At 57.2% G+C, this 20,625-nt stretch overlaps 1 protein-coding gene across 11 annotated transcripts in view; it reads left to right on the forward strand.

The window, feature by feature from the left end:
- The window catches only part of ADGRB2 (adhesion G protein-coupled receptor B2), a 64,761-nt gene extending 46,645 nt beyond the window's left edge, over positions 1 to 18,116 (forward strand). For 2 of the 11 annotated variants that reach the window (XM_084785875.1, XM_084785874.1), the window contains exons 4-30: positions 127 to 291; positions 1,526 to 1,690; positions 2,382 to 2,546; positions 2,639 to 2,806; positions 2,915 to 3,016; positions 3,181 to 3,287; positions 4,168 to 4,362; positions 4,460 to 4,528; positions 4,622 to 4,730; positions 5,094 to 5,427; positions 6,343 to 6,448; positions 6,627 to 6,670; positions 6,922 to 7,048; positions 7,371 to 7,474; positions 7,570 to 7,672; positions 8,577 to 8,727; positions 8,907 to 8,976; positions 9,392 to 9,458; positions 9,604 to 9,689; positions 10,001 to 10,099; positions 12,206 to 12,377; positions 12,697 to 12,792; positions 13,117 to 13,156; positions 14,081 to 14,700; positions 16,703 to 16,738; positions 17,086 to 17,184; positions 17,646 to 18,116. In XM_084785875.1, coding sequence (XP_084642001.1) covers positions 127 to 291; positions 1,526 to 1,690; positions 2,382 to 2,546; positions 2,639 to 2,806; positions 2,915 to 3,016; positions 3,181 to 3,287; positions 4,168 to 4,362; positions 4,460 to 4,528; positions 4,622 to 4,730; positions 5,094 to 5,427; positions 6,343 to 6,448; positions 6,627 to 6,670; positions 6,922 to 7,048; positions 7,371 to 7,474; positions 7,570 to 7,672; positions 8,577 to 8,727; positions 8,907 to 8,976; positions 9,392 to 9,458; positions 9,604 to 9,689; positions 10,001 to 10,099; positions 12,206 to 12,377; positions 12,697 to 12,792; positions 13,117 to 13,156; positions 14,081 to 14,700; positions 16,703 to 16,738; positions 17,086 to 17,184; positions 17,646 to 17,831 — 3,785 coding nt within the window. In that variant the 3' untranslated portion in view covers positions 17,832 to 18,116. The remainder of the gene's footprint in view (positions 1 to 126; positions 292 to 1,525; positions 1,691 to 2,381; positions 2,547 to 2,638; positions 2,807 to 2,914; positions 3,017 to 3,180; positions 3,288 to 4,167; positions 4,363 to 4,459; positions 4,529 to 4,621; positions 4,731 to 5,093; positions 5,428 to 6,342; positions 6,449 to 6,626; positions 6,671 to 6,921; positions 7,049 to 7,370; positions 7,475 to 7,569; positions 7,673 to 8,576; positions 8,728 to 8,906; positions 8,977 to 9,391; positions 9,459 to 9,603; positions 9,690 to 10,000; positions 10,100 to 12,205; positions 12,378 to 12,696; positions 12,793 to 13,116; positions 13,157 to 14,080; positions 14,701 to 16,702; positions 16,739 to 17,085; positions 17,185 to 17,645) is intronic. The other 9 variants (XM_084785871.1, XM_084785876.1, XM_084785877.1 and 6 more) reach the window with 9 other exon arrangements.
- Positions 18,117 to 20,625: the final 2,509 nt, after the last annotated feature.

The raw sequence follows: 20,625 nt of genomic DNA on the forward strand, positions 1-20,625 counted from the left end.
GCCTGCCACTTGGGGTCAGGGTAAGACGGTCACTTTGATGCCTGCCTCCCATCTTCCTGCCCCTTCCATGCTCCAATCAACTCTCTGGGAGGTGTCCCTTGCCGAGATGCTGTCCCTCTCTCGTAGGCGACCCAGCAGCTGAGGAGTGGTCCCCGTGGAGCGTGTGTTCCCTGACGTGTGGGCAGGGTCTGCAGGTGCGGACCCGCTCCTGCGTGTCCTCCCCCTATGGGACCCTGTGCAGCGGGCCCCTTCGGGAGACCCGGCCTTGCAACAATTCAGCCACCTGCCCAGGTAGGCGTCCTTCCTCCCTGCCCAGTCCATCTGCCAGTAGAGTTAGGCCCTGTCTGTGACAGGACATTAACACTTAGAGTTTCCCAAAATGACCGGTTACCCACTTCCTTGCTTTCAACAAACTTGCCTGCCCTCCGCACCATGCCTTTAACCTAGGCACTGTGCTAGCCTGGCATGAAACACTTGGGGTTACAAAAGAATCAGAACACACATCTGGGTCCACTTTGGGCACTTCAGTCCCCTGATGCCTCCATCTTGGAAGTCAAGGCTGTTCTTTGCACATTCCCTCCCCCACCCCCCCCTCCACCCCACCCCTTCCCTTAGTCCTGACCTCACCAGCACCTCTTGCAGCATCCTGGCTCCCTGCGTTTGCTTAGTCTTGCCCTGCCCCTCCCCCACCTCGGCTAAAGTATTCAGCTCGCCCTTAGATCTAAGATGTAATGCCACTCTATTTTAAAACGAAGCCCTCGGCTGATGGTTCCCACTTTGCTCTGGGTTCCCCTTCAGCTCCCCTGGGTGCCTCTGATAGACTATTTAGGCTTAAATCAGTTGAGCATGCAAGGTACTACACGCAGGTACTGAGGAAATGCCTGAGTCGGCCTGGGTCAGTTGGTGACTGAGAGACAGGGTAGGGTCAACTAGTTTCTGTTCTTTGCTTTCTTGGAGTGAGCTGCTGCCAAGTGGATTTAGATTAGGGCTTACTGGGGGAGGCTCCCAGTGCTTGGTGGGTGTAGAGGGAGCTTTGTGGAGCACCGGGACAAAGCTGTGTTCCTGCCTGTGAGCTCATTGTGCCTGTCAGTGTCTATGTAGAGGTTCGTGTCTGTCTGTGTGTCTATGCGATTGGGGCTGGGAGGGGGCACTTCTGTTGCCCCAGGCATGCCCTATTGGATTCAGGCCCTGGGTCTGGGGGTGGAAAGAGTGGAATGGATCTTGGCTCCTTTCCTGGGTTTTCCTGGGAAGGGAAGGGAAGACCATTGGCTTCTCGGGCTGGTACTGCTCACCCTATCCGGGTGTCCACAGAACCTGTCCTGTGTGGTTTGGGGCCACATTCCCACAGTGGGTGGTTATCCTGGGACCCTAAGCCATTTCGCCCTGGCCAAAAAGAACCCAGGGTGGAGCCAATAAGGAGTGGTCGTAGAATCACGAAACTCCTGATTGGTGGGCGGATGGGCAGGCCCTGGCTGTGGGCGGAGCCAAGGTGCCTCCCAGACACCGGCCACGTGCTTCCTTGCAGTGCACGGCGTGTGGGAGGAGTGGGGGTCCTGGAGCCTGTGCTCCCGCAGCTGCGGGCGGGGGTCCCGGAGCCGGATGCGGACCTGCGTGCCCCCCCAGCACGGCGGCAAGGCCTGCGAGGGTCCCGAGCTGCAGACTAAACTCTGCAGTATGGCTGCCTGCCCGGGTCAGTAGCGCCAAGGGGCTTCTTAGGCAGGCGCTGCCCAGCCGGGTGGGGGGAATCGGAAGACCTATGGGAGGCAGTCAGGCTCAGTGCCCTGTCCCGGGGGGGGGGTGAGGGGGAGGAGGGGTTCCCATAGCTTTGACCACGCATGGGGAGACTGGAGAAGTATACTTGTCAGCAACCAGTGGGAGGTGAAACCCAGCCCTGACTTGGGGTTGACACACTGTGACCCCAGCAGAAGGGACCTGCTTTCCAGTGCCCAGTCCTCCATGCCATCAGCTGCCCTTGCTGTAAATAACACTTTGGTGTCCATGGCACCATGGACACAAAGTGGGGCTTATGTGTAGGCAGAGATCAAAAGGTGCCATTATAACACGCGCGCGCGCGCGCACACACACACACACACACACACACACACACACACACACACACACACTCTTACCGCTGGGGCTTGCCCTTGGTGCTGTGTGGAGAGGTATCATGCATTCCTGGAGCTGGTGACAGGCAGGCAGAAAGAGGCCTAGCCACCACCCACTCACTCCAAACCCTTTCATATGCCCAGCTCAGATGGTCTGGCCTGGCACAGGTCTGAGTAGCCAACAGGTTCTGCCATCTCCCTGTGGAATTTGTTCCCTATCATTAGCCCACCCACGTTCTGCTCAACGGCCACCCCTGCTTGTGTCTCCCCATGCAGTGGAAGGCCAGTGGCTAGAATGGGGTCCCTGGGGCCCCTGCTCGTCATCTTGCGCCAACGGGACCCAACAGCGCAGCAGGAAGTGCAGCGTGGCCGGTCCAGCCTGGGCCACATGCACGGGTGCCCTCACTGACACTCGCGAGTGCAGCAATCTCGATTGCCCGGGTGAGTGCTTGGTGTGAGGGTAGCAGGTGGCCAGCGGCCCTGTCCTTGGTGGCACCTATGGCCTTTTCACACTTTCCCCTTTTCTCTCACAGCCACTGATGGCAAGTGGGGACCGTGGAACGCATGGAGCCTGTGCTCCAAGACCTGTGACACGGGCTGGCAACGCCGCTTCCGCATGTGCCAGGCTTCCGGCACGCAGGGCTACCCTTGTGAGGGCACAGGAGAGGAGGTGAAGCCCTGTAGTGAAAAAAGGTGTCCAGGTACTGCTCGTACAACCTCAGGACTGGGGGGGGGGGGCGTGTGTGCGAGCCCAGCTGAGCCCCACCCCCAACCCCACCCCACCCCCGTCCCCGGCCCTGTCCCCACAGCCTTCCATGAGATGTGCAGGGATGAATATGTGATGCTGATGACATGGAAGAAGGCAGCTGCTGGCGAGATCATTTACAACAAGTGTCCCCCCAATGCCTCCGGTAAGGGTGGGCAGCTGTCCCCTGCAGACCCTTGCCCCACCTCTGGGCCCAAAGCTGTGTGTGGGTCTGTACCCTGAGATGTGGCGGGAGTAGGTGAGAGGCCTGCCCTAACTCCCCCTCCTCTGCCCCCCCCTCACCCCACTGTTCCTGTCTTATCTCTGCAGGCTCCGCTAGCCGCCGCTGTCTCCTCAGTGCCCAGGGTGTGGCATACTGGGGGCTGCCCAGCTTCGCTCGTTGCATCTCCCATGAATACCGCTACCTGTACCTGTCAGTGAGTGTTCCTGGTTGGGCTGGGGAGCCATGTGGACATGTCCCAAAGCCCTGGCAGGAGCATAAGACTCATTCGTGTCCCCCATGCCTTGGTATAGGCTGTGTTTTTCTTTGTCTGGCAAACTCCTACTCATAAGTCAGGGTTTCTTAGGCTTCGTCTTCTATCTCTGGTACCTACCCCCAACGCACCCCACCTTCCCCATCCTGAGCTTCTTAGACACGGAGGGTTAAGGATGCATTAAAACTGGGCACACGCACACACCTTTAACTGGAGAGGGAGAGACAGGTGGGTCCGTGAGTTCAAGACCAGCCCGGTCTACACGGCAAGTTTCAGGACTGTCAGGGCTACATAGAGAGACCCTGTCTAAGGAAACCAAAACGCGAACAAAGAATGCATTTAAGTGTGCTCTGCTACACTGGGAGCTCTTTGAAGGCAGGGACAAAGTTGAAGTTATCTTCGCGTCCCGAGTTCCCAGCCCAGGGCTTGCACTGGGGTAAAGATGGTGTCAACAAATGTGGCCTGTGTGTACTTGTGTCTGAGCAAATTGGGTATTGATGGTGTGTTTGCATTGAAAGCTTGTGTTTGAAAGGTCCTGTGTGTGTGGTGCTTCAGCGTGTTCAAGGCTCCTCAGGGACAGGGAGGTGCCCAGTCCCCACATCAGCATGTCACCCTGCATTTGGACATTGGAGTGCCTGATTCACCTCTGACTCCTCCTTTCACTGTGTCTCCCAAGAGCCTCTCTTTGATTTTTTTTTTTTTTTTTTTTGGTATGCCCTCTCTCTTCCTGGATGCACCTAGTGGGTAGATGGGAGGAGGACAGGCCAAGGGCTGGTCCTGGCTTCTGATACTGCAATGACAGGGCCACACATGTCACCTGCAGCTTCGGGAACACCTGGCTAAGGGCCAGCGCATGCTGGCAGGCGAGGGCATGTCACAGGTGGTGCGAAGCCTGCAGGAGCTGCTGGCACGGCGCACTTACTACAGCGGGGACCTGCTCTTCTCTGTGGATATTCTAAGAAATGTCACTGACACCTTCAAGAGGGCCACCTATGTCCCTTCTGCTGATGATGTGCAGGTACACTACTCCTCAATGGCAGGGTCAGCTGGTGTGTGTGGGGGGGGGGGGGCTGCAAGGTGGCTCGCGCTTCCTGACCCCACCCCTCTTTCCCCAGCGTTTCTTCCAGGTGGTGAGCTTCATGGTGGATTCGGAGAATAAGGACAAATGGGATGACGCTCAGCAGGTGAGAGGCTCCACCGCCGCCGCCGCCGCCAGCTCTCCCCCTCCCGTGGCCCACCCCCTGCCTCAGACACCTCACACCTCCTGTGTTTCCCAGGTGTCACCTGGCTCTGTGCACCTGCTGCGTGTCGTGGAAGACTTCATTCACCTTGTGGGTGATGCTCTCAAGGCCTTCCAGAGCTCTTTGATCGTCACGGACAACCTGGGTACAAGGATGCAGGCGGGGGAGGGGGTTCTGGACACGATCATTAGACCCGTGCTTCCCTGGGTGAGGGATGGTGTTTGTTGAGGGGTGGCCTCTGTTTTGCTCTTTGGATTTGCACGTCTTGTTTTTTTCCCTCCACTTAATCTCACGCTTCTGTCTTTCTGTCTGTCTTCCTTCCTCTACTCCATTGTCTCTGCGTTCTTGTGACTCACTTCTGTGTTGGTTCCAACTTCCCTGTGTCTTCCTTGGTGTCTGTCTGTCTGTCTGTCTCCCCTCCCCCCTCTCTCTCCGATCCCTTCTCCTGGATGCCTCTCACCTCCCCGTCTGTCTTTGCTGCGCCCTGCCCACCTTCCCTCCACTACAGTGATCAGTATTCAGAGAGAGCCCATCTCAGCAGTGTCCAGTGACATCACATTTCCCATGCGGGGCCGCAGGGGCATGAAGGACTGGGTGCGACACTCAGAGGACCGCCTCTTCCTGCCCAAGGAGGTGCTCACCCTGTCCTCCCCAGGCAAGCCAGCCACACCTGGAGCAGCCACAGCAGGCAGCCCAGGCAGGGGCAGGGGCCCAGGAACGGTGCCCCCTGGCCCAGGCCACGCCCACCAGCGCCTTCTCCCGGCTGACCCAGATGAGTCCTCCTACTTTGTGATTGGTGCTGTGCTCTTCCGCACCCTTGGCCTCATCCTGCCACCCCCCAGGTGAGTCCAACAGAGAGCATCTCCACACGCAGCAGCCATGTACCTGGAGGTCCCTTGCCTGGCTGTGGACATGGTTACTTCTCAGAAACATGAAAGAGAAAGACAACCTAGCTAAAGTTTGCCTTGCAAGCACAATGACCCCAAGACCTATGTTAGTGGTTCTTAATGTTCCTAATTTTTTTTTTTCTCGAGACAGGGTTTCTCTGTGTAGATTTGGCTGTCCTGGACTCACTTTGTAGACCAGGCTGGCCTCGAACTCACGGTGATCTTCCTGCCTCTGCCTCCCGAGGTGCTGCCACTCTTTAATATAGTTCCTCGTGTTGTGGTGGTACCTACTCCCCTCCGCGCCCCCAACCATAAAACTTTTCTTCTTGTTGCTTCTTTGCAACTACAGTTTTGCTACAGTTATGAGCTGTGATGCCAATATTCGTGTTCTACGATGGTCTTTTTGGGTCATGACCCACAGGTTGAGAACCACTGATGTATATAAACCACCTCGGCATGTTGATAATGCATTTGTGTTTTCGGTGCTGGGAAGGCAGAATGAGGCATATCCCTTAGCTTGCAGGCTCCCTACTCCTGCTAGCTTTGAAAGTTGTAGGTCAGTGAGACAGCCTGTCTCAGGAAGGAAAGGTGAACAGTGCCTAACGAACCTCGTGTTATCTTCACGAACACACATGAACACGCATCAGCATACACGCACACAGACCCTACAAAAACCAAAGCGCCTAGGCAGTTCCTGGAGGCTGTGCTGCTGTCCGGGACTTTTCGGACCAAGTGCTGGGCCCCATAGAGGTCTGTGCCCACCCTAGAACCTTGGCCCCAGCAGTCCGGCAGTCCCCAGCCACGACAGATTAAAATTTCTAAGTCTAGGCACCGGCGAGCAGGGGCTAACCTCAGTATTTGTCCCCCTAGGCCTCCACTTGCTGTCACCTCTCGGGTGATGACGGTGACTGTGCGTCCCCCCACCCAGCCTCCAGCTGAACCTCTCATCACAGTGGAGCTTTCCTACATCATCAATGTGAGTGGGGGCCCAGGCGGGGCCCCTAGATATCTGCCTGAGGCCCTACCTCAGGGAGGTGGTCTGTGCTGGATGATGGGCCTAACCTGTGTGGGAGCTGCTGTGACAGGATAGGTGATGACCAGGGCATTGCGCTACTCACTCTAGACTGTACACATTTTTTTTTTCCCCTCTCCAGGGCACCACTGATCCCCACTGTGCCAGCTGGGACTACTCCAGAGCGTGAGTTGGGGTAACCCTAGACCCTTTCATCAGACGTGGTCTCCCACTTGGAAGGTCAAAGGGCTCCGTGGTGCCATCCTTGGCTTGTGTGTGGGGGCGGGTGGGGGGTTGAGAGCACATCTTATGGCTCCTTGCTGTCATTGTATGGATGTAGCCTTGTCCTGGGTTTCACCTGTCTGGGCAGTAGTCAGCACTGGGTTTGGGGATACAGAGCTGGGCCCTGGGTTCATACCATCTCTCCCTCATCCAAGAGATGCCAGCTCAGGGGACTGGAACACAGAGAACTGCCAGACTTTGGAGACCCAGGCAGCCCACACCCGCTGCCAGTGTCAACACCTGTCCACCTTTGCTGTCCTGGCCCAGCCACCCAAGGACCTGGTGAGTGGGAGAGAGGTCCCCTGGGCTGGTCAGGGCATCTGGGTGACCACAGATGTGGCTCCGTGTAGGTGTACTTGTGGAAAGGGAAGCTGTTGTTGTTCACAGTCGTGACATTCCTGCTCATTCTTACATGGCAGTGGGTGAGTGTGAGCATGCGTGCACACGTGTGCACCTGGTTGTGTTTGGAAGAGCGTGGGTGAATCAGTGTAAATACATCTGTGCACATGTGCCCTTCTGCACGTGAGGAGCATGCCTGCTTGCGTCAGCTAGGGAGGCTGGGTGCCCTACCTTTGACCTCTCCCAGCAACCCGTCCTCCCGCAGACCCTGGAGCTGGCAGGTGCCCCCTCTGTCCCCCTGGTGATCGGCTGTGCAGTGTCCTGCATGGCACTGCTCACCCTGCTTGCCATCTATGCAGCCTTCTGGAGGTAAGTCAGATGCTGAGCAGGATGGGAGGTGGCCAGCTATCCAGGGCTAGGCAGGCAGCCAATGCCTCTGCCTCTGCCCCACTGTGCCCTGTCAGGTTTATAAAATCAGAGCGCTCCATCATCTTGCTGAACTTCTGCCTGTCCATCCTGGCTTCCAACATCCTGATCCTCGTGGGCCAGTCCCGGGTGCTGAGCAAGGCAGGTGCAGGCTCCTGGGGGGAGGGGTGGGGGAAGGGCACAAAGGGAGGGGATAGGGGTGGAGAGTGCTTGCAAGTGAGGGGAGGCGGCTATTTTTTTTTTTTTTGACGAGTTATTTTTATTTTTTGTGCATTGGTGTTTTGCCTGCATGGGTGTCTGTATGAGGGAATCAGATCCCCTGGAACTGGAGTGACAGAGAGGTGTGAGCTGCTCCGTGGGTGCTGGGATTGAACCAGGGTCCTCTAGAAGAGCAGCCAGTGCGCTTAACCACTAAGCCATCTCTCTAATTCTGAGAGTGGATGCTTGTGTGGCCGTCCTGATGGATGGATATGGATGTACACTCAGACCCCGTGTTGGAGAGTGTGTGTAAAGTGCAGGCATACTTGAAGGTGTTGGTGTGTGTGTGTGTGTGTGTACTCAGTAATGAGTGTTTGTGTACATCTGTGAATGTGTGCATGAATGCCTAGGTGCATGTGTGTTGGGAGGGAGGCACTGGACCCCACCCCCTTGTCTGCGAGTCCTCCATCACCATCTGCCTGTGGATGCTCCTTGCTGACCGTCCCTCTTACCCGACTTGGCCTTCACTGCACAGTGCCCGCACTGTGAGAGCCCGGTGCAGGGTTCTGCTCGGCCATGACGTGGCAAGTGCTCCTGTCTGTGTGGGTGGCCTGCCTGCCCGCCTCCCCGGATGCCTAGTGCTGTGTGCATGTCACCAGGCCTGTGTCGTGCTGTGTGTGGGTGCAGGAAGGCGGGGGGGTGCCTGGCAGGGCTGTGGTGGGGGAGGGTGGGCTCAGGTAGGCGGCTGGCCATGAAGCGCCTAGGCCCAGCAGTCAGTGTGGGAAGATGGCAGCTCCCACCCTGGCCTCTGCTCAGGGCTACTCCCTCCTGTTACCTCTCCCTGCAGGGCGTATGCACCATGACGGCTGCCTTCCTGCACTTCTTCTTTCTGTCCTCCTTTTGCTGGGTGCTTACAGAGGCCTGGCAATCCTATCTGGCTGTCATCGGGCGGATGCGCACCCGCCTGGTTCGCAAACGCTTCCTCTGCCTGGGCTGGGGTGAGCAAGGCCAGTGCTGGAGTCTGCTGTTGGGCCTGGAGTGGCAGGGGAAGCCATGGGATGTGCTGCCTGGACTCTGGCCCAGCTCTCTGGGGATGGGGTCAGTTGGGTTGGAGGATGATAGGGAGGGTCCCCCTGAGTACCTGCAGCCTTGTCACCTGTGACCCTGTCCTCCCCAGGTCTGCCTGCCCTGGTGGTGGCTGTGTCTGTTGGCTTTACACGCACCAAAGGATACGGTACATCCAGCTAGTACGTGTGCCTCCTGTGGTGAGGGTGGGGGTAGAGGGGTTTGTGAGTCTGTTGCGGGGAATTGGACCGGGCATTATGTTTTCTCAGGCTGAGGTCTTGATCTCTGTGTATTGTAGATCTTTGGGTAAACTTCCTTATCTACGAGCCTCAGTGTCCCTGGCTGTAAAAGGATATGCTGGGATTGGGTCATTTCTAAAGTACCATTGCGCTTAGCTTACTTTTCTTTCTACGGGGGTCTGATTTGAGTCTTTGTGGGAGAGGAAACAAACTCGTCAAGACATGGCCTTTTCCTCTTGCCTGGAGGCTTGGTATCTATTGGTGATGTGGGCGCGTGTGCCTAGGGTCTGAGGAGGTGGATGAAGGGAGGATGGGCTCGCTGGGTATCTGATTTCCTCTTTCCCTCCTCCTGCCCCAGCTGCTGGCTCTCCTTAGAGGGTGGCCTGCTCTACGCCTTTGTGGGACCAGCAGCAGTCATTGTCCTGGTATGTGCCCCTTTCAGCATCCAGGGAGGGATGTGGTCCCCTCTACCTTCTCCCTGACCTCCGGCTCTCACCTTGGGGTGTCCCTGCCCCGAGGGCACCTGGTGACCCTGTCTCCCTTCCCCACTCGGCTCTCCTGGGCCCCTAGGTGAACATGCTCATCGGAATCATCGTCTTCAACAAGCTCATGGCTCGAGATGGCGTCTCAGACAAATCTAAGAAGCAGAGGGCCGGGTAAGGGGAGGGTCTCTGCAACTCAGCCTTTCTGGGAAACGTTCAGGGAGGGGGAGCCGAGTGCACCTCGGAGACTCAGGGCTTGCTGATGCCAACCCAGGCTCCCCAACCTCGGGGCATCAAGGGTGCAGGCAAGGTGGGCACCGGAGAGCTCAGCTGCAGCCCCTCGCCCACCCTAACCCAGCTCTCTCTCTCTCTCATCCGCCCTCCCCTCCTCCCCTTCTCGGGGCTCATTCTGCCCCATCTCCCGGCTTCCCACGTGTCTCCCCCTTTCTCCCGTGTCTGTGCCGCCCCCCTCCCTCCCCCCCGAGGTCGGAGCGGTGCCCCTGGGCCAGCCTGCTCCTTCCCTGCTCAGCGTGTGGAGCGGTCCCCAGCCCCCTGCTCAGCTCAGCCTCGGCCAGGAATGCCATGTTAGTCGTGCCCCCTGGGGGGCGGTGGGGGTGGGCAGGGGCTAAAGAATGGGAGGGCAGTGCCCATGGTGGGGATCCGGGAGGGATATCAGCCCAGTGCCCTGGAGAGCTTGCCCTGCTCCTGCCTTCCTAACTGCTACATGCTCTCTGGAGCTCAGGGATGAGGTGGCTGAGGGCAATGGGAGTGACTCCCTCCACAAGGTGCTGTGGTGCTTTGACACCCCCCACCCCCACCCTCACCCCCCACCCCCCATTCCTGCCTTCCCACTGATCCCTGGCCCCTGCTCTGGCTTAATTTTCTACACAGGCACAGCTGCAGACCCCTCCTCTTCCTCTTACCACCGACCTGAAGGCCCTGAGACTCTTAGGCCCTTAGAATCTTTGAGCTATTAAAACCCTCAAATTAGAGCAGCAGGATCTTAGAATAAGACAATCAGAAACTTAAGAATGCTAGGATGAAGGAAAAAAAATGCTAGGATGATGGAAACATACTTATCCGCTGTAGAATCTGACTTGAGTTTCAGAGGCCTTGGACCTCACAGTCAGAGAGGAGGAAGGCAATTATTTTACCCCAACCTTGCAGCTAAAAAAAATCTTAAAACCTCAGCTATGCAAGAGTAGAAAGGCCTTGGGCCCAACCCTCCTATTAGGGCTGGAAGTCCACCTGAGTCACCCAACCAGTGAAAAGCCAAGCTTTGTCACACCCCTCAGGGGGCCTAGTGGAGGCGGCTGGTGACAGTCACTGCGGCTGCTCCATGATGTTCAAGGAGCTCCCAATGCTTTGGGCTACCACCTCCCTGTGTGTGCCCAGTTTGCTGAGCCAGCGGACCGAAGTGTGGGTCTTCGAGTCTGCCGCCAGGCTGGCTCTGTGGCCCGGCTCCCCTCTCTCTGTCCAGCTGGGCACACTCCAGTCTCCTCATCTGTCAATTGGGATACTAGTCCCCAGGCCTGTTTGTTGGAGTTGTTTTGATCACAATTTGAAATAATCTATGTAAAGTGTTCATTGGAGGGCCTGGCAGAGAACTGCCGCTTAATCAATGGCAGCTCTCATTACTGTGATTACAGCCTCTCTGATTCTTGGCTCCGCCTCCATCCCAACCTTGCCTGGCTCAATGGCACCCCCGAACCTCTCTTCATAGGACAGGTCTTGGCCCCCTGCCTGCCTATCTTTCTGTCTCAGCCTCTGGCTGTCACTACACAACGGTGCCACCCTTCCCTGTCTGGAGCTGTGCCTGACTACTCCCCCGCTGGGGGCGCTGGGGGCGGGGCAGGATGGGCTGGGGGTGGCTCCTCGCCCACTAGGCAAGGCAGCCCCTTCTATCTCTTGTTCCTCCCGGGGCTATCTCTCGAAGTTGTTGGAGATGGCGACCAGTGTGTTGGCCACAGCCTATCTGTCTTTTGCCTCAGCAAGGAGGCCAGGGATAGGGAGGCGCTTGCTTCTGGACCCAAGCTACGATCCTTTTGCCCTGGGTTCTGAGCCACCACCAGGCGCCAGAGGCTCCTCCTCCAAAGCCTCAACCTGGCTGGGCTTGGCCCCCATCTGCTTTGCAAGGATCTGTGCTGTGGTGTCCTCCACATGCTGTGCCTGCTCAGTCTCCCTGTCTGGGGGCCTGTCTGTTCACACACCCCTCTTCCTGTGGTGGTTATCTTTCTTGTCCTTTGCCCCTTCTTTCCCCCAGCCTACTGTCTTGGAATCTCTGGGGATGTGGCTCTGACCTGTGTCTTTTTTCCAAAGCTTCCAAGGAGCAAGTTGGGCCTGAAACTCCCGTGTTTGCGTCCGTCTGCCCCGGCTTCCCTCCTGTTTCTACCTTCTTCGTCCCTGATTCCCAATATCGCCTCTGTGCCTGCTTGGTCCCACTGTGTCTGTGTGTCCATCCCTCCTACCTCTCATGGCCCTTGCTCTGGCCCTGTAGTTCTGTCTTTGTCCTCTGTTTCTCCCCCCCCCCCCCCCAGTGCTCTGGCTCCCCCCCTCTCCGCTTGGAAACACTCCTGAGGTCCTGGACTTTGGGGCCCTGCCAGTCCCCAAGCTGAGTGGAGGCCCAGGCTCCTGCCACCTTGTCCTGTAGAGCGTCCCTCTGACAGACTTCCTGCTGCTGTCCCTCGCAGGGCTTCGCTCTGGAGTTCCTGCGTGGTTCTGCCTCTCCTGGCGCTTACCTGGATGTCTGCTGTCCTGGCCATGACAGACCGCCGCTCCGTCCTCTTCCAGGCTCTCTTTGCCGTTTTCAACTCCGCGCAAGGCTTCGTCATCACTGCTGTGCACTGCTTCCTGCGCCGAGAGGTGCCTGCCTAGGCTCTTCTTGCTTGCCCACCCCATAGTCACTTAGCTCTGGCTTCTGTCCGCTGGGCGGGACAGGATGACCAGGGTGCTTCGGGCCCTTGGTGTGGGCACTTCTAGCTCGGGCAGCCTCGAAGGCCTGAGCCTCCTTCAGCTCCTTCTCCCCGGCATCCCAGCCCGGGTGGCATCACCTTCAGGCTGGATGCCTGTCTCTCCTCCTATTCCTACTCTGGGTACCTGGGGTACCAAACCAGCCCACTGTGGTGGTGGTGGTGATGGTATCATGAAGGCCTCAGGCCCAACAGGTACTTCCTACTTCCAGGTCCAGGATGTGGTCAAATGCCAGATGGGTGTGTGTCGGGCTGATGAGAGCGAAGACTCCCCGGATTCCTGTAAGAACGGGCAGCTGCAGATCCTGGTAAGCGACGAGGCCTGAGCGGATCCCCTTCCCCCACCCCCCCACCCCCCCACCCCGCCCCCATTGCCGTAGCTAGGTTTCTCACCTTCCCCGTCCCATCAGAGACTGGGTTTAACTGAGGCTCAGCTGCTGATGACAAGGTGGCACTGGACAAATCCTTGCCCCGGTCAGCTTTCTCTGACCTACAGTTTGAGGCTGTTGTTGGGTGGTGGCTCAGGCGGGAGGACTCAGGAACTGGGAGGGGAGGAGCCTGAGCCTCTCCCACCCTGACACATCTCTCCTCCCCTCCCTCCGCCAACCTGCTCTCTCCCTCTCAACCAATAGTCAGACTTTGAAAAGGACGTGGATCTGGCTTGTCAGACAGGTGAGTCTGTTGGATTGAGCTAAGCAGCCCTAGGCATGGGCAAGACGGAGGGCGGGGGGGGGGGGGGCGGTGTCCCAGGCCCTGTCATAGGAGCCCTGCTGGGGACCAGACTGCTACTGTCCTTTAAAATTAGACAGGAATAGGCTAGATTTTCATCTGGGAAGGCCAGCCACCACTTGTCTCTGGGCAAATCTCCCTCTCTAAGCATCAGCTACCCACCTGGAAAGGAGAAAAGAGCATTGTCTGGGGTCAAGCGGGAGTCCCAGGGCCTACATAAACCAGGGGGCATTGAGCTTACAGCAGGGGCCTCGGCATATGCTGGCCGCTGCATTCTCCCATTACTTCTGTGGCTTTTGCTGACATCTCTTCCCCAGTCTTTTTTCTTTTCTTTTCTTTCTTTTTTCTTTTTTCTTTTGTTGTTGTTGGTTGGTTGGTTGGTTTTTTGAGATAAGGTTTCACTGTGCAGCCTTGGCTGTCCTGAACTCACTTTGTAGACCAGGCTGGCCTCGAACTCACAGCAATCCACCTGCCTCTGCCTCCAGAGTGCTGGGATTAAAGGCGTGCGCCACCATGCCCGGCGCCCCCAAGTCTTCTTTCTAAGGTTTATGCTTCTATAGGGAATAGAGAGGAGCGAGGCCTTGCTTTAACAACCTTGGGGATGCGGGGTAGAAGTTAGGTCATGTACCAGGGCACTCATGGGAGTTTAGCCTTGACTTTCCTACTGTGCTTCCCCTGGGCCCATGAGCCGGTTGTCTTTCTGGTCCCTATTGTGTATGAGAGGGTACCAACTGTCTCTCCCAGAACCGGTTTTCTATCACAAGCCAGGCTCAGAAGCTTAGTCTCCACCTAAATCTTGCCAGGAGGGTCTCATCGCAGGGCCTTGCTTCCTCAGGGCTTACCTCTCCCTCCCATTTCTGTCCCCAGTGCTGTTCAAGGAGGTCAACACTTGCAACCCATCCACCATCACTGGCACTCTGTCCCGCCTGTCTCTGGATGAGGACGAGGAGCCCAAGTCCTGTCTCGTGGGTCCTGAGGGTGGCCTCAGCTTCTCACCACTACCTGGGAACATCCTAGTGCCCATGGCAGCCTCACCAGGTCTAGGGGAGCCACCACCACCCCAAGAGACCAACCCTGTGTACATGTGCGGGGAGGGTGGCCTGCGGCAGTTGGACCTTACATGGCTACGGCCGAGCGAACCGGGCTCTGAGGGGGACTACATGGTGCTGCCCCGGCGGACTTTGAGCCTGCAGCCTGGTGGTGGGGGTACAGGGGGTGAGGAGGCCCCAAGGGCCCGGCCTGAGGGGACTCCCCGGCGGGCTGCCAAGACGCTGGCCCACACTGAAGGCTACCCCAGCTTCCTGTCTGTGGAGCACTCGGGTCTAGGGCTGGGCCCTGCCTATGGGTCTCTCCAGAACCCATATGGGATGACCTTTCAACCACCACCACCGACACCCAGCCCTCGCCAAGTGCCAGAGCCAGGGGAACGCAGCCGGACCATGCCCCGTACAGTGCCAGGCTCCACGATGAAGCTGGGCTCCCTTGAGGTGAGGGGCTGTGGGGGGAGGGCAGCCTACTCTTGTGTGCCTGAGACCATGTCTAAGTCATAGGCTCCAGCCAGGAAGGGACGGCTCTCAGCCTCCTCCCTCCTCCGCTAACCCCTCCTCCCGCTACCCTCCCAGCAGTGCTGGGAGCTCATACCACGTGTCTCCTTCCTTCTACTGGGGCTCACAGAGCTCGGCTCCAAGGAGACTCTGGATTGTCCGAGAGCCTCACATGGGTGAAGCTTCATGAATTCATTCGCTGGTGCTCTGGTACCCACTCTGGGGTGGCGGTCAGGACGAGCTCTCCGTTAGTGCAACCATGGCTCAGGTGTCCAGTTGCTAAGGAAGAGGCTGAGCCTGGGCCTCTGCAGCATGTGGGTCTGGACTCGATGACCTATGACAATGAGAGAGCACACCGCACCGTCTCTTTTCCTTGTGTGAAAGCGTGGTTAGCACAGAGACCTCTGTGGCGTTGCTTGGAGATTGGGATGGCCCATGCCTTTGATTCCTGTGTGGGATAAGTAGGAAGTGCTGGAAAATTGGAAGATGCTGTTATCATAGAAATTGGCTCTGGGTGCTGCCCTTGACCTCTGATGGGAAACTGGAGGCTCTTCTATTTCCTCTGGCCTGACCCTTGCAGATCCTCCCTGGAAACATGTAGATTAGAAGAAACCCAAAGTAGAACTCTAGGGCATTCTAGATTTTTCTAATTGGAGGGATGAGGGGGATGAGGATGAAGAAAGAGGTTGGAGTCTCGTCTTCTACACAATTAGCTACTTATGTTTAAGCCTGCAAAGTTGCTCTCCTGTCCTCTGCACAAAGACGATCAAGTTAGCAGCTAGAGAGGTCACAAGTTTAGCTTTGTGCCTAAAATGTTCCTTGAACATTTGGTGCCTGCTCCCGCCACAGATGGCAACAAAAACAGGAAGGCGTTAACAAAGACAGAAAAGATGACAAAGACAGAAAAGATGACATCAGTGATGGGGAGGCAGTGTGCATAGCATCAGGGTAGGTTTTGTTCTGTGGGCACCTGCCCGTGGTTGGACCACTGGGGAGGGGGCCGGTGCTGGGCTTCTTGTGTGGGAGGTAGTAGTAATAAACGCGGCAGAAGCTCGACAGGTCAAGGGTAGCGTCCAAAATAGTCTGGACCCAGTGGAGGCACAGGTGTGGGTCTGCTGAGCCTCTGGAGCATTGTGGGTGGGGACAGTGGCGCTGTAGAAAGAAGAATGGAGCTAAGGATGGGCAGGGCTCGGGGACGGAGCAGGGTGGATGGTGGAGGCAGAGTAGGCTGGAAGGCAGGAGAGTGGAGTCAGGTTGGGTCTTAGGACACCCACTTCATGGTCTCACATCATCTCAGGGGCCTGGGGCCAAGTGGCAAGTTCCCTTTCCTTCCCTCCCTGGGTCTCAGTTTACCCTCCCCCCCCCCCCCCCGATCTAACTAGGCCAGCTGGCCTTGGTCTCATGAGCCCTCTCAATGTCAGCGTCCTAAGACTCTGAAGTCTCCTTGAGTGGCACTGGATGTCACCGAGCTTGTTGGGGCCTTGAAGGTGGCCTTGACCAGGTGAGGGTCGGAAGAGCACGAGGAAGCAGGGAGTCAAAAGCGGCAAGGTGGGGCCAGATCAGGTGGGCATGAAGAACCCCAAAAACTCTCTTTGCAGGGCAAGTGCAGGAGTCCTGGGAGAGGGGAGGGAGCATGGGACGAGAACGCTAGACTCCAAGGCACGGAGGACAAGCGCTGGGCTGTATGAGCCTGTGTGGTGGTATATCCCTGCCTCTTCACAGCTGACCTGTGTTCGCATCCATACGTGTGCTCTCAGGAGCACATCTCACCACGTATGTGCAGTGCAGACCTCCGCCACTGTCCCGTGACCCCAAGGACTTTAGCCCATGAGATAAGGATTCTCAACTCCAGGGTCTGGGTGAGGGAAGGTTGCCATAGAAGTCCAGGGACCCTAGGTTCCCCCATGAAAAGCTCCTTTCTCACAACCTGCTTCTTGCTCCGTAGCGAAAGAAGCTTCGGTATTCAGACTTGGACTTTGAGGTGAGTGCTGGTGCTGGGAGGTGTACATCCCAGGAAGGGGATTCCCAAAATTATCTCAGGCCCCATTGCAAAGCCCAGTCTTGGGCCACCGGATTCCATGCCATCTTCCCTACTACTTCTCACACCTATTCCTGTGGGGCAGAAATAGATGTTGGGAGTGAGCGAGACGGGGGTGGGGGGTGGGGGTGGGGTGGGGAGGGAGGTGGGGGGGTTAGGGGTAGGGAGGTGGGGTGGGAGGGGAGGGGGAGGACAAGTGTTAGGCTTGCCCCAGAGGGGCCAGCAGGCCCAAGGACAGAGGGTGGGGGGTGGGGGGAGAAGCATTCCTCTGACACCCAAGTGACCCCTAGAAGGTGATGCACACCCGGAAACGGCACTCGGAACTCTACCACGAACTCAACCAGAAGTTCCACACTTTCGACCGCTACCGTAGCCAGTCCTCAGCCAAGGTGAGGGCTCTTCTGTTGCTGCCCCTGCCCCAACAGCACCGAGGGTATGGTCTCTGAGGCACAGGCCCCCGTTGGTAGAGGAGACTTGGTAGTGGCCACTACTGAAGTCCTACTGGGTGAGGTGGGCTCCTGCCCTGCTCTCACTTGCCTGGATAACCGCAGTCTGCCTCACCGAGGGCCGGCCTGCATGAGCAGCAGTTTTAGGGTTGCACGGGAGTGGGAAGGTGCCAGAACAAACACTAACACGATCTCCCACACTTGGAAAGGAGGGTGGGCAGACAGACATGTCCTCAGGGGGGACAGCACTGCAGTAGCAGTCAATAGGGTCAGGAACCTGGCAAGTATTCGACTACTTCGATCACTTAGTGACACTGGGCAGTCTTGACCCTCCTGGGACATACTTGGTTTGCTCTGTACAGCAGATGAGACAGTACCACAGGCTCGCCTTACTCTTTCCACAGGAGAAACCCAGCCCCGGGGAACGCCCTGGCCTGTCCCAGCACAGGAGGCATCAAAGCTGGAGCACCTTCAAATCTATGACACTGGGCTCACTGCCCCCCAAGCCCCGAGAACGGCTGGCCCTGCACCGGACGGCAGCCTGGGAGCCCACAGAACCGCCCGACGGCGACTTCCAGACAGAGGTGTGAGTGTCACGCCGGACTGCCCACTGCACAGAAATATATATCTATTTTCACACTCCACTTTGGAACTACCAGGAGCCAGCGCCCCTCCCCCTCCCGAGGCTGGGCAGGAGGTGCTGAGGACTCAGCCTAGCTGGGGGCAGCTAGACTGGCAGGGCCTGGGGCCCAGGGCCCCTCTTTGTTCTCAGAGGTCCCACTGGAGCCTCATCTTTGCCCCAGCCTGTCTGTCCCTGTCCTGGGCTGGGGAGGGGGGAGGGAAAACTTTGTCGGGAATAAACTTCACTCTGTGGATTTGGCTGTTGAATTGTTTGCTGCCTCTAGGCAGAGCCCAGCCCCGGGGCCCCAATTCTGTCCCTCTAGTTCCTTAGTTGTATATTGGGGTGAGCCCAAGCCTGACTGAGATGGGCTAGCTGCCTGCCAACCCTGCCTTTGGGCCTCATTCCCTTATCTGATCTGGGCCGGGATAAGAAGCTGGGAACGTGGGGTAGAACACTCTGTGCCAGTCACGGCTGCCTTTCTCCAGGCCCCAGGCTGCTTGCACTGGGTCAAGGGGGCAGGATCTCAGGACTGTTTCACACATGTCTTCCAATCCTCACAGCATCCGTGCTGGAAAACGTGGACATTTTATGGTTAGAAAATGAAGTTAAGAGAACGGAAGTGACATGCTAGGGGAGTCCACGGTCAAAGGCAGAGTGTGTGTCCACATCCAGACTTGATGAGGGTAACATAAGCGCAGCTTTTTGGGACTTGACCTTATGGCTGCAGCGGAGCTACGAGGAGCTGGGTTGTAGTGGAGCCTCTGGTGCTGTATGGGGTTTTAGGGCTGGAGAAGCAAGGCTGGCTTGGTGTTGAAGGGTGGAGCTCCGAGGCTCCTTGGTAGATTGCATTCTTCACACGTCTGAGTCTCTGGGCACCAGGACAAGGGGACATGGGATCAGCATGTGGAAGGTCTCGTGGTGCGTGCTGTGGTTCTTCCAGGCAAGCATCAGCTAAAACGGCAACAGCGGCTGCAGGTATCATTCGACAGTCTGGTCATTTAGTAACACGGTCATCTCTGGGCCCTTAGGGACTCTCGAGGCACAAACCCAGGCTCTGGTGGCGGGGGTGGGGGTGGGGGTGGGGGTGGGACTGCCGTGGGAATTTAGATGGGAATGCAAGGAGAAGGGACAGGCCTCTCGGGTGGGGCTATCACAGCTGATGGCTTCCACGGGCTAGAGGAAGGGCATGGGCCGCTTTTTCGATTCTGCAGGCTTCTCAGTCCTGTTGGAATCCTGCCTGAAGTGGGCCCTGGTCAGAGTAGGACAGAGTCCTCCCAGGACTGTGCTCCCAGCCTTAATGCACTCTGCCCACCACTCCGCAGTGTTCAGTTATACACAGTGTTCACCGGGGCCCTGGTTTAGCTGAGTTCCAGGCAGGTGTTCAAGTCCCTTGTCTTACAGATGAGGAAATGGAGGCTCAGGGAAGGCATGTGACTTTGTCCAACTCCCTTAGCTTATGAGGGGCACAGGGTCTGATCCCTGGCTACCAAGGGAGGTGGGAGGGGGAGGGGAGGAAGGAGAAGGGAGGCCGAGGAAACCAGTCCCTCACAGCCTATGAGTGACTAATTGGGATGTGCTTGGAGAGGAGGCAGAGCCTGGTACCAGCCTGCTAGACACAGGGGAACTTCGCTCACTCAGGAACACACGCACAGGGCAAGGACAGACGTGGGTGTATGAGGCTGGCCGTGGGTGATGGGCTGAGTCTTGGCGTTTTATTCCCTCTTGCTTGCTCCTCCATTCCCTTAGGCAGCCTTCCTTACCTCCTGGACCAAAGAAGGCTTCCCCCTGCCATCACTCTGCAGTGGTCCCAAAGGGGAAGACATTTCCTCTTGAATTCCAACTAGAAAATGCCCAAGGAAGGGAAAAAAGAAAAAACTCTGATTGGTCCCAGGCACTGTGATTGGCAACCTCTTTAGGAGCCCTGGTGAGGGAAACTGGTCTCAAGGGGGGGGGGGGGATGCCTATTCCTTGAAGGGGGCTATAGGGTTGTACAAACAAATTCCTGCTTCGGTGCCAGCAGATCCTTGCCAGGCCTTCCTCAGAGATGCCCCCCTGCCATCTCTAATAGATTTCTTATTGCCTCTCTCTCTACTCCTGTCTCTTCTTTCCCAGTCCCTAGGCTGCACCAGCTGTCACCTCCTGTGGATTCTCTGGGGCTGAGCTGCTAGGGGGAGTTCCCCCACCCCACTCCACTTTCTTCTCACTGAAATTGGATCCACCTTGCTGACCCTGCTCCCTCAGCAGCCGCAGCTATCAGCAGAGGCTCCTGACAGTTTTGAGATGCTTTGCTAGGGTGGGTTTGGGGCCCCTGTCTGACCCCTAGTCCCTGACTTCCGTCAGGCACTGACCTGCCTCATGACCTTGGGCAGGGTCACCTGACATTGTCTGACCTGAATTTCCTTTATTCTGAGGGGAGAAACTGAAGGTGGAACCCAGAGATTTCAAGCATGCTACCAATGACTGAGCCAGGCTTAGGCACCCATCCTCTGTTTGAGCACTGACTTCTGACACCTGCATTTCTTTCCTAGGCTGGAGTGTCCCTTCATCATCCTCATGTTTTCTGTCTCTGGCCTCCAGTTCTTCACATACATGGCCCACATATGACCTTCCTAAAACATGGATCTGGCAGTCCCTTGCCCAGTGCACATGCTGTGTGTGATCTAAGGATCAGCCTAGAAGGCAAGGCCCTCTGGGAAATGGCTGTTGCCTGTCTCTCCTGACCTTACTCTCACCTCTACACCTTTCCTTCCTCCAATATTCTT

Source organism: Acomys minous, assembly GCF_964271855.1.
Source record: "Acomys minous genome assembly, chromosome: 6".
Lineage (NCBI taxonomy): Eukaryota > Metazoa > Chordata > Mammalia > Rodentia > Muridae > Acomys > Acomys minous.